Source organism: Hemitrygon akajei, chromosome 1 (genome assembly GCF_048418815.1).
Source record: "Hemitrygon akajei chromosome 1, sHemAka1.3, whole genome shotgun sequence".
Taxonomy (NCBI): Eukaryota; Metazoa; Chordata; class Chondrichthyes; order Myliobatiformes; family Dasyatidae; genus Hemitrygon; species Hemitrygon akajei.
In genome coordinates this window covers 62,942,235-62,955,456 of record NC_133124.1, presented here as the reverse complement: position 1 = coordinate 62,955,456, position 13,222 = coordinate 62,942,235, and the positions used below count along the sequence as shown (strand labels likewise).

The window sequence follows — 13,222 nt, the reverse complement described above, 5'->3', positions numbered from 1 at the left end:
GAGGTTCAAGATATCTGTGAACTCAACAGCCAGCTGGTCAGCACAGGTCTTCAATACTCGGCCAGGTATTCCCTCCAGACTAGATCGTTCCCTTGGATTCACTCTCTTGAAGGCAGCTTGCACGTCATCTTCAGATCATCGGGAGCCATGGGGGTACATGATGGTTCATCCCTGTTCTGGTGGTCAAAGCGAGCATTAAAGAGTGGAGTGACATTTGCAATTTTCCAGTCCTCCAGAATCTAGTGATTCTCAAAATAGCACTACTAATCCCTCCACAATCTCTTCAGCTACTCTTTCAGAATCCTGGTGTGCAATTCATATTGTTCAGTGACCTATCGACCTTCAGAATTTGTGGCTTCAAGCATCTTTTCCTTAGTAATAGTAACTACACTCACTTCTGCCCCCAACTCTTGAATTTCTGGCATACTGTTTGTGTCTTCCAGTGAAGACTGATGCAAAATACTTATTATGCTCATCTACCATTTCTTTGTTCCCCCATTACTAACTACAAAACATTTTCCACTGGTACTATATTTACTCTCTCTTCTCTTTTTACTCTATATATCTCTTGGGATTCTCTCTTATAATATTAGTTAGTTTACATCCATTTCATCTTTTATCTTTCATATTTTCTCTCCTTATGGCTTTTTAATTGCATTCTGTTGGTTTTTAAAAGCTTCCAAATTCTCTAGCTTCCCACTAATTTCTGCTATATTATATGCCATTTCTTTTCCTTTTATGCTGTCTTTGACTTCCCTTGTCACAGTTGTCTCATTCTCTCTTCAGAATCATTCTTTGAGTTGTATCTATAATGCATCTTCTAAAGAGCTCGCAGAAACTTCAGCCATTGTTGCTCTACCGTCATCATTGCTAGTGTCTCCTTCCAATCAACTATGGCCAGTTCCTCTCTCATGCCACTGTAACTCCTTTACTTCACTGTCATGAATAGAACCATAGAACATTACAGCACAGTACAGGCCCTTCAGCCCTCCATGTTGTGCCGACACATATAATCCTTAAAAAAAAGTAGTAAACCCACACTACCCCATAACCCTCCATTTTTCTTTCATCCATGTGCCTGTCCAAGAGGCTCTTAAATACCCCTAATGTTTTAGCCTCCACCACCATCCCTGGCAAGTCATTCCAGGCACTCACAACCCTCTGTGTAAAAAACTTACCCCTGATGTCTCCCCTAAACTTCCCTCCCTTAATTTTGTACATATGCCCTCTGGTGTTTGCTATTGGTGCAAACATTATTGCTATAATAAAATGTTAAGAGGCCGGATTATGCAGAGACAGTCATTACTTTCTGCTCGTTTTCTGTGCATATTCACATGGGAAATTACTCCCCAATTTTGTTTGCTACTGAACGCAGTTTCATCTGTGTTAGAAAATGTTCTGTGGTTAACCAACCATTCACTGCATGTCAATGAACTGGACTGCAAATCAGGAGGCAAGATTTCAAATCTCAAATGGCAGCTGGGAAATTTGAATCTGGGTAATTACTTTACAATTGAATTAAAAATATCTGATCTGTAATGGTGACTAGGATAGTAATAAACCTTTGGTGAGGGACATGCTACTTTTCTACATCTGGCCTCTGTATGACTTCATGTCCTGCAAAATAGACTAGCAAGTCAGTAAGTTCAGGTTCAATAATGAATAAGCATTAAATTCTGATTTAATCAGCAATGTTCCTTCTCTAGGGTTATTGAATTCTTGTGATGACAGTCATTAAACTTTAATCAGTATAAACATGTTCAGATTACAATTACTAAGCAAGTTCTGATTTACAGAATAAATTAGCAGGCACCATGGTAGCACATACCGGTTAGCGCAATGCTATTACAGTTTGGGGTATCAGAGTTCAATTCCAGCGGCATCTGAAAGGAATCTGCATGTCCTTCTCTTGGAATGCATGCATTTTTAGCGGATGCTCCGGTTGTCCCATCACAGTCCAAAGATACACCGATTAGTAATAATCTCAATATATAAATCAATAAACACATTATAAACACTTTGCACAGAAACGATGTTGATAAAGTCTCATCTGTTGGTCTATAGTTGTAGGTTTTCACAAGGGTTACTCCTAATCTCTCATATTGAGGTCTTCTATCCACTCTTGCTTTTTGGACTCTTTCCTTAAACTTCTAATGTGATACACAGTCTCAAAATGCTACCTGACCTGCTGAGTATTTCTGATTTTAGCACCTACAGTACTTTTCTTTTGGAGCTTAAAATTGAATTCAATTGAATCGACTTTATTTCTTATATCCTTCATATACGTGAGGGAGTAAAAATCTTTACGTTACGCCTCCATCTAAGTGTGCGATGTGCAATTTATAATAACTTTTAATAAATAGTATGTACAACAGGGCAGTAACAAAATAGTTAAATATGAACAGTCAATATAACAGAAATACAGTTGTGTCAGCATGAGTTAAGCAATCTGATGGCCTGGTGGAAGAAGCTGTCCTGGAGCCTGTTGGTCCTGGCTTTAGTGCTGTGGTACTGCTTTCCCAGATGGTAGCAGCTGGAACAGTTTGTGGCTAGGGTGACTCGGGTCTCCAATGATCCTTCAGGCCCTTTTTACACACCTGTCTTTGTAAATGTTCTGAATAGTGATTAGTTCACATCTACAGCTGTGAAGGAATGCATTGGGCTGTGTTCACCACTCTCTGTAGAGTCCTATGATTGAGCGAAGTTCAATTCCCTTACCAGGCAGTGATGCAGCCAGTCAGGATACTCTCAATTGTGCCCTTATAGAAAGTTTTTAGGACTTGGGGATCCATACTAAACTTCTTCACCCGTCTGAGGTGAAAGAGGCACTGCTGTGCCTTTTCACCATACAGCCAATATGAACAGACGTGAGATCCTCGGTGATGTTTATGCCGAGGAACTTAAAGCTGTTCACTCTCTCAACACCAGATCCATTGATGTCAATAGGGGCTAGCCTGTCCCCATTCCTCCTGTAGTCCACAATCAGCTCCTTTGTTTTTGTGACATTGAGCGAGATGTTGTTTTCCTAACACCACTGTGTCAGGGTGATGACTTCTTCTTTTCAGGCTGACTCATTATTATTTGAGATTAGGCCAATCAGCGTAGTGTCGTCAGCAAATTTAATTAGCAGATTGGAGCTGTGAGTGGTAACACAGTCATGGGTATACAGTGAGTAAAGGCTTAGTACAGAGCCCTGAGGGTCACCTGTGTTGAGGGTCAGAGGGACAGAAGTGAGGCAGCCCACTCTTACCACCTGCCAGTGATCTGACAGGAAGTTCTGGACCAGCTACACAAGGCAGGGTGAAGATTGAGGTCTCTGAGCTTCCTGCTGAGCTTGGAGGGAATTACGGTGTTCAATGCTGAAATGTAGTCCAAGAACAGCATTCTCACATAAACATCCTTCTTCTCCAGATGTGTAAGGACGGTTGGTAAATTAAGATTTGCATTCACCTTTGTCTGGTAAAGTCACATACACAAGGCAGACCCCAGCTTGTTTAAGCTTGGATTTTACAGCTCTTCCCATTACATCAATTGTTTGCCCTTTCTCTCTTGTTCAGAAACCTGAATGAAAGCTTTGAACCTTTACTTCCATGTTTAGCTTCCCACTACTACTTGCTCTGTTAACTTCATCCTCCAGTATTTTTGCTGATAACACCTCAGTTTTCATACTTCTCCATAGCTTTGCACCACTTCTCTATAAAAACATCTAATCAGTTAATGCTTTGGGATATCTGAACAACTCTACAATTGGTCTCTTAATTATACCAACATATAATCAACTATTTGTGACCACTTATTCAGCTGCTAAGCTCTTAGTTTGAAATTCTCCCTCTAAACCTTCTTATCTGTTCACATTTCTCTGCAATCCTTCTTTAAACATATCTCATTAACTAAGCTTTCGGTCATTCACCCATTATTTTCTTATGCAGCTTGATATCAAATATCATTTGATAATATTTTGATGAGTTATCTCTTGATATATTAAAGATACCATATGAATTTACTGTCATTGTAGAGACGGAGAATAGGAAGATTTGGAATTACCAATGTGGGAGATGGAAGTATGAAATTGCCACGTGGTAAATACGTAGGCAGTTCAATGTTAATATATTTACAACAAAATTTGATAAAAAGCTTTGATTTGAACTGATTATGATTGACATGTTTAGAATTAAACAAAAAAAATCTTACCCAATGTATTCTTCTTTATTTTCCTCTGTTACTAAGATGTTTGATCCTCCTGGCTTCAGTTCATGGGAGGTAACTTTTCCTAGAATTTCCATGTCAACAGCAAAATACATTTCCAGGCCACATTCTTCTATATTGTTATCCCTATAAAAATGATTTATTGGTATTAAGAAACATTGGTGCACTTATTTGTCAATTAAATATTATTTGCTATTTATAGTATATATGATAATTCTAAATAAGGCTTCTGAGAGAAAATTCAGAATAACATGCAAGGAGTAAACTCCCTCTGAAAAGAATACTCGTTTGGATAATGTTTCAGATCAATAGTGTTTCAAACACTGGTTATTTCTAATGATAGATAAATGACCCAAAGCATTAACTTTCCCTCTCTACGAATGTTACCTGGACTGGGTGTTTCTAACTTTGAGTTTTTGTAATATTCCAGCATCCACATTATTTTGTACAGTTTCATTAAAACTAAATACCTTAACAAAAAAAATTTAAAAATGAAGCAATCAAAAATGTCAAAAATTAAGTACAAGTTATAGTTATTACAACATTTAAAGAGATACAGATGCAAACCTACAAAAAGTAGAATCCTTTGCAACTTTATGTAATAATATTAACTACTTGTAACTTAATGAGGTCCTTAGTTTAGTAATGATTATATTGTACACAGAAACTGGTAAAAAAACATGTCCAAACATTTTACTTAAATCCTGTGGTTCTGAAAAGGATTATTCATCTGATTATTCTGAGGCAATTTCAAATCCTATGCAGAAAGTTTTTACAAGATGTCTAGGAATGAGGTTTCTAGGGTGCTACCAAGAAACGAAGTGCAAATTTTGGTTAAAATAGCTAGGTTATAAAATCAAACATTCATTACAATGTACTTGTAAATTCATACATTTAAAAATCTTCTTTCAACAAACATAAATAGTTAGTTTAATAGAGTATAATTAGTTATTCCTGTTTTCCATTATGCACTGCCAGAGGAAGTGGTGGTAGTAATAGATACCACACCAATGTTAAAGAAATACAATGAACAGGCAGAGAACGGAGGGATGGTGACCCTGTGCTGCACATTTGCAGTTTAAATTGGCATCATGGTCAGCACGATAGCATGGGCTGAAGAATCTGCTCCTGTGCTGCATTGCTGTATGTTCTATAAATATAAAACTGAGAACTTGGTGTTATTTTTTATTATTACAGCCAAAACCAGACTGATCACAAAAATAAAATTTTTTAATTGTGATGTCTAATTATTTATCTATGAATAACCGCATTTTAATTCACTGAAAATCACTTAAAGAAAACCTAAACTTTCATTGAAATTTTTCAAGAAAACACTAAATTTACTTTCATTGGTGCACATTAAAGTTAGTTCAAAGTTACCTTTAATAGGTTAAAAACCTTTAAATCATCCCAAAATACTCTCCTCAGTCAACATTAGCAGAATATCAACATCCACAGCATATTGATTTAGGCATTTGTGACAAGATTCACATTATGCATAACTTTAGATTATGGTTATGGATCGTGGAAATTTTGAATCATGCTTGAAGAATATGCTGTAAACCAATTTAGCCGAATTGAAACCAGTGTAAACCAGCCAGCAATTCTACGCACAGTTTTTTTCAGCACTTTATGTGTGCTTCTCAGTTTCTTTTAAATTTAGTAGGTTAACAAAAAACATAAGCAATTTTTGAAGGGAAAATATTATATTTAGACTGGAATATTGCAGATTCTCATTCATGCTTTCCTGGTGTCTATTTTCCAAGCTTTGCTAATGAAGAAAGCCAACATTAAAAGCCCAATTTTTTGCTGCTATTTATCAAGCTTTTTTGCAAAGTCACCAACAAGTATATTAGCAGAAGTTTGGAAAATGTCACTTGAACAGAACTTCATAAGCAGATTTAGGTTTCCACTTTAATCAACTCAAAATCCTTTTCTGTTAAACTTCACCTAAAATCAATCTGTGAGTTAAAGTTGAGCTGAAGATGCATCTACCCATTTAATAGTCCTACTACAAAATGCATACCTAATCCAGATAAGGGAATTGTAGAATTCAGGGTCAATAGATTCCAGATCTTTAATTGTGAGCTTTTTGTTCAACATACGTTTGTAGAATGGTAGTGAGAATCCGGTGTCAATAAATTTTCCATGGAAAAGAGCCTACAAAAAACACAATTTTGCATTGTTTAAATAAAGAACAGACATACTGATACACTAATTTGGATACAAAGTCAAAAATCCAATCTTATTGGTGCAAAATAATATTAATTAAACAAATCTATGGGCAATTAATTTTGACTCTCTTTGGAATATTGGGATAATACTTCCTCCAAGTGGATCACAACCTCATTGTGATTTGGAAGCTTGTGTGCCTCAATGACCGGAAAGCTACAAAAAGAGAAAATGTGCAGATGCCAGAAATCCGAGCAACACACACAAAATGCTGGAGGAACTCAGCAGGCCAGGCAGCATCTATGGAAAAAAGTACAGTTGACATTTCGTGTCAAAACCCTTTGGCAGGACTGGGGAAAAAAAGCTATGTTGGCTGGGGCAAAGCTTTATTCTTTGGCTCTTGGTAGGGTTACCCATGCAAAACAGGTCAAAGGGTAGAGGCCAGACTAAGAGTGGTCCACCGGTCCTCCAGGTTCAGCACAGGGCTAACAACCCAGATTGGTGAAACAAAATTGTTACACAAACAGCAACAAAGAACCATCCTACATTTGAGTGCAAAGGTATACCTGAGTCTCCACCTGGCAGTTGCATGACTGACAGTAGTGAACGCCATTAAGAAGCTACTGACACAGTGAAGGAAGCCCTGAACACTACCAGAGATGAAGGACCTTCATTGCTGCTCTAATCGCCAGCAGTGTAACGGGCGGTAATATTGGGATAATATTTATTAACATTCTCTTCACAAAGCCTTTTCCCATTTTCAGGCTAGGAAAGGATGAGAAATACTACTCCAACGCCCTCAAAAACACCCTGGGCTTTCTTCATGATCACAGCCTCCCTTTACTCTCCCACCACTATCGCTGATTGATACTTTCTATATCCAGTTAAATTATCCTCTGCACCAGACATGATAACCTGATTTTTTTCCCCAACATGCCTGACGTTCCTACTCCCTCCACCTCTGACATTTTCCTGGTAATTGTAATTGTTTGCCTGCCTGCCACCTCCCCTTTTGTTGGACATCCATACTACAAATTCGACCACTGTTTCCTTATTTACTTTTTCACAGATTTTAAAAATTCCTGTATGTTGTCTTCTTCCACACTCTTGGATATTCCATGGATACGCATGTCATTCCTGTGTGTACGCGCCTCCAGGTTCGCTATTCGAGCTTGAATGTTCTCCTGAAGTTCCAGTATGTGGGAAGGAACCTCCCCGGCCTAGGGCTTCCATTCCTCCACTTCTTCTGTCACCCTTTGCTCCATATCCTCAACTCTGCCCGTTATTTCTTTTAAATCACCAACAATAGCATTCAACTTCCGGTTAATTTCTTCTCTGAAATCTACCAGTTCCTTCTTTAGTAAACTCAAAGTATCACTCAGTTCTTTTTCCATGTCCGAACGAAGCACCTGTATTTCGGCCATGATGTTTGCACGAATAGCCTCCATATCCTTGTGTTCACCTTGGTTGCTAGCGCCGACGTCAGTGTCCTCACCGTCAGTCAGTATTTTATCACTTGACTTCGTGTTTTGTTGCAATTTTCCTCTTCCCTTTCTTTTTTTTCCCCCTTTCATGCTGCAAGACCCAGTTTTCTATTTAAATAACCGTTTCTTATTTAGGGGGAAATAAGACCATCTGGGAGCCCTTACTGATTATGCTGCTGGCTATAACTGCGCCATACCAAAAGTCACTTTTTTGCAGATTTTAAAATGGCTTTTAATCTTGGAGGTTCAGATATTGCACATTCATCTGAGCATACTCTGACAATAAATACTTTACTAATTCTTGCAAGCTTTACTGGAAAACCAAAATGACAACAGAACTTCACCAAAACTTTTATTCATTTATAATAAACAATATTCAGCAAATTTAATTTTAGCTAGTTTTCCTCATAATGAACCTATACTGGATTTTGTTGCATAGATCCTGTCGCTTGATCTTTACCTAGTTTGGATCCTCAAGACTAAGCGTGCTGGCCAAGGGCACTGTGCAGCCAGTCAATATGATTTAAGATGCAACATGACTCATTTTGCAGTGGGCATGAAAACTCATTTGATGACAAAGCCATGCTTCCAGCTTAATCGAATCTGCCAAACTTCTAGAATTCATTTAAGATGTCTATGGCATTTTAAAGCATTCAAAGGCTATTAGAACTGAAACAGACATTATTTAACACAAAAATTAAAAATTTAAATCCAAAACATGACTCAATTAAACAACTCTCATTTTACATTTTCCCTTCTTTGCCACTGTGACTATTGTGTTCAATAGCACAAATCTGTGAATGGATTTTCTAGCATACAGGCAGGAAAATTACAATAGGTTTGTGTTCCTATCATTGCGAAATCACACTAGAAAGTATTGTACAGATTTTTTTCCATTTATTATTTTCATAACCTGGCAATTTCCCCAAATTGCTTCAGTCAGTGAAGTATAGGCATTCTTGTAATTTAGAGAAATAGAACAGTTCAGACTCAAAAACAACAGTGAGTTAAGTGTCACAGTAATCCTTTTTAGCAATGCTAGCAAAGGTACAAATGTTGAGCAGAACACTGAGAATATCCCTCAAAAATTAAACCCACAAAATTATTTATCCAGCTGACAGCCAGATGCTGAACTGAACATGTCCTCTACAGGATAACATTTCCAACAAAGCAAACACCCTCCCTTGCTTTCCTGATCTCGCTCTTTCCATCTCAGGAAACAGATTATGTACTGATATCTACAAAACTACAGCAACCTTGACTACATCTTCTTCTTCTCCATCACTTGCAAGGATACTATTCCCTTCTCTCAGCTCTTCCATCTCCACCTCATCTGTTATCATGATGAGGTTTTCACTCCATGTTATCTGAGATGTCCTGAGCTGTCAGGGGTTGGTAATGGGATGGCTTCTTTTCACATTACATGTCAGTAATCTGGATGATGGAATTGTCAGCTTTTTGGCCAAGTTTGCACACAGTAATAAACAGGTGGAGGAGCAGATAGTGTCAAGGAAGCAGGAAGTCTGCAGAAGTACTTGGGCAGATTAATAGAATGGGCAAATAAGTGGCAATGGAATAGTGTAGGGAATTCCATAGTCATACAATTCGGTAGCAGGAATAAAGGTGCAAACTACTTTCTAAACGGGGCGCAAATTTAGAAGTCAGAGGTGCAAAGGGACTTGTAGGATAAGGAAGGCAAATGCGATGTTAGCATTCATTTTGAGAGGACAAAACTACAGCAACGAGGATGTATAATATAAAATATAAATTAAGACATTGGCCAGACCGCACTCGGAGTACTGTAAGCAGTACTGGTGCCTTTTTCCAAGAAAGGATGTGCTGGCATTGGAGAAGGTCCAGAGGAGGTTCACAAGAATGAAAGTGGGAATAGAAGAGTTAACATATGAGGTGTGTTTGATGGCTCCAATGTCTTATGAACTCCCCAGCAAATTTCCAGGTAATTGATTATCTCTATAAGCCAGATGCAGGGCCTGTCCTTGCTGTTCAGAGAAAATTTATGACCAAGGCCCACTCTACGGAATGCCAGGGAAGTTGCACATGTATTACTTGCACCCGTGCGTGTTTCATGTCAATTATAATCAATTTTGCACAGCAACTCAAGCCCACAGCACTTCAAACCATGAATATTAGAGGACTGAATATCAGTGCTAGAGAATTTAATCAATTTAGGCACTATTTATTTAATCTAGCTTAAATTACAGGTATAGTAAATGTTTTCTGCAACTTATCACTGTCTCCTTTACAGTGAGTGATGACAACAAACTAACCACCCTGCCAACTTCTTCAATGATAACACGCTTTGGGATCATCAATTGGGAAAAATACTGAAGTGAAAGCTCCTGCATCCTGAAATTCAAAGTGTTGTTATTTCATTGCTCATAAAAGCTGTTGAATCCACTGGCAATCTAGCTCACTGCTATCACACAATTTACCCAGTAGAGGGCATGCAAAACCATTATTCATGGCTCAATCTTTAGTTATTCTGAAAACACAATTTGACATTGCTCAATTTCTGCAGAGAAGGAAGACTATAACTCCTTAGCAGTGGCCCAGTATTTATTCTATCAACCCAAAATAGGTTATGATTTTTTATCCTTTTATGTAATTACCCAGAGAAATTGTTTCCATTCAGCATTTAGATGTTAATACCATATGGTACAATGTAAATCATGCTTCAAATAACCTATCATTAAAGATTTATTCCACCTTCAAAAAGATGTCTTCCAGGAACACAAGACTTAGTAAGTGACTAATTAACACTTCTGTGCTTTACAGCATAATAGCTCAACTGACTGAAGAATTTTGTACTCACCATTGCAATAAATCGTCCAATAAAACAAAAATAGGACAGGTGATCTGGATTAATCGTGGATGCTGGATTTATCTGCAAACAATAGTTACTCTTTCCAGCATATTCAAAAAGACAGTACATTGGATTTAACACTTCATGCGACAGTAGAAAGAACCATTCTCTGCATAAAGAAAATTAAACATCACTTTTAATCACTGCCATCCAAAGTAGGATTATTTAAAAATACATATCCTGCCAATATTGCTCAAACGGATTTTCCACACGAGATCGATAAGAGCTTAAAATTTATCTTAAAAATGTTATAATTATTAACAAATTAATTATAAAATTATTAACAGACATGCTAAATTCATTTATTGCATTTAAAATGCAGTGTAAATACCTTTAAATAAAATGGAAATGATCTATGCTTGCCATATGATAAAGGCTTAACTATATTGTCCATAGAATAATAATAGTTCTTTCTGTGGACTGCAGCACCAGTAATATAAAATCACCCCTCAAAAAGAAGAGAGAAATATTCTTTGCAGCTACAAGTATATTGGTCTAATATTAGTAGTAGGAAAACTTTTTAAAAAAGCACATTGAAACAAGCCATAATTAATTCTCACATGGAGAAACTTTTTTTAAAGGGATAGTCAACAGTGAAATATTAAAAGACAATTAAGTTATTCAACCTGATTAAATGACAAAGAAAAATGACAGGCTGATGTTATACATATGGACCTTCAGAAGGAAATTAACAAAGTACATTGTATTTTGTTTAGTGTTACTTTGTAGAATAGTGATTTATTAAAATGTTCCTAGTCTTTCTGTCCATTTCCTCACAGATACAACCCCTCCTCCAACCCATATGTTCAAAAAAGATATTGACTAGGGGGTTGCACTTTGCAATGCAGAATCCAATGTGAATCATTACTCTCGTTATCCTGAGAATCTGCTGCAAATTCCTTTCTGCTGTTGCACTGGGAATCTGGGTGCAAGAACATTAATGTGAATCCCTGCCTCGCCCTGGCACTCCTGAAGCAATGTATTGGCCATGGCATGACGTGAAAATGGTAACTGCTAAAGGATGGCTTTAGGCAGAGCAGGGTAAGCCATATGTCTACTTAAACTGAGATGTGCTTAACTTGGGACAGGCAGAATCTGCTCCACTGTGTGTAAGGCTAACTAGATTATATGGTCTCTCATTATATCTTTTCACTCTGTTAGAAGATACTGCCTCCTCTTCAGCTTTCTGCACCCTGGAAATGTATTTGCATTACCAAGCTCAAAGTTGGCACTTAAGGGAGGGTGACAACTTAGCTACAAAATTACCTGAGAGATAGGAGGTGAGGGGTGATGACGAAGATACAGATTTCTGCCACAGGGCCTTTTAATGTCAAATATCAAGATCATTGTTTTTCTTGCAATATATAAATAGCTTAAACTGAGTACAGCAAGTCCAGTAACATGAAGAGTAAACACAATATGCAAGAGACTTCAGGATACTAAGCTTTGTAACTATGGGAGTGAATACAAATCTAAGCAATTGTGCTATATCTTTGCTTATCCGTGGTCAGGCCTCAGCTGAAACAGTTCTGATTGCAGATATTGAAAGACATTAAGACAATATCCTAAAACAAAAGACAGTATCTTTTCCCAGGGTTGAAATGTTTAATACCAGAGGGCATGCATTTAAAGGTAAGTGGAGGCAAGTTCAAAGGAGATGGATATGGACTGTGTAGGCAAAGAGGATTAGTTTAGTTGGCTATCTGATTACTAATTTAATTGGTTCTGAAGAGCCTGTTTCTGTGCTGTACTGTTTATCTTCTATGAAATGCAGAGGATCTATAAGAGGTTTATTAAGGTGTCACTAAGTATAAAATACATTAGTTAAGGAGAAAAAAATAGAATTGCTGGAATGGCCAACTGTAAAGTTATTTTAATTGATCAGGGGTCAAATAGAAAGAAACTATTTCTCTGCCAAGTGGATCAGATCTCACAGATTTAAAATAATTAGCAAAACAACTAGTGAAGCATAAATTCCTTCATATAGTAGGATGCTTAAAAAAAGTAGAATCAAAAGTCCAAATCAGTTTTCAATAAAAGAAAATCAATATATCTTGAAAAGGATTAATTTGCAGTATAGTATGAGCCTACTTTTTTGTTCTTTTTGGGTTAAAAAATATAATCCATTTATTTTGCTCTTAGTTCAAATATATGTTGGGGTTTTTAGGATCTTCAGATGCATAAAGAATCAATAATTATTACTTTTTGCTGACCTTCACTGGAAATAAATCCCTATTTGCAAATATTTGTTACTGTAATTACCTGGCCAAACCACCATAATCCAGCCCTTCTTCTCCTCTGAAAATTACATATAATCGCCTTCGAAGGTCATATGGTTTTAAGGCCATGATCTGTTTAAAAAAAAGAAGTTTCATGAAACTGTTTGATAGTAGTTGACAGTCAGTTGGAATAACTTGTGCAATTTATGCTCAGTCTGTTCCTACTTAATTCAATTTTAATTGCACATAAAAACGAT

The 13,222-nt window shown here is 37.1% G+C and overlaps 1 protein-coding gene across 1 annotated transcript in view; it reads right to left on the bottom strand.

Moving 5' to 3' along the window:
• Nucleotides 1-13,222, bottom strand: part of LOC140727045 (NEDD4-like E3 ubiquitin-protein ligase WWP1) — a 150,385-nt gene that overhangs the window by 29,001 nt on the left and 108,162 nt on the right. The window contains exons 16-19 of the mRNA XM_073044242.1: nucleotides 13,009-13,097; nucleotides 10,696-10,855; nucleotides 6,233-6,366; nucleotides 4,192-4,332 (exon numbers count right to left, since the gene is read on the bottom strand). Coding sequence (XP_072900343.1) covers nucleotides 4,192-4,332; nucleotides 6,233-6,366; nucleotides 10,696-10,855; nucleotides 13,009-13,097 — 524 coding nt within the window. The remainder of the gene's footprint in view (nucleotides 1-4,191; nucleotides 4,333-6,232; nucleotides 6,367-10,695; nucleotides 10,856-13,008; nucleotides 13,098-13,222) is intronic.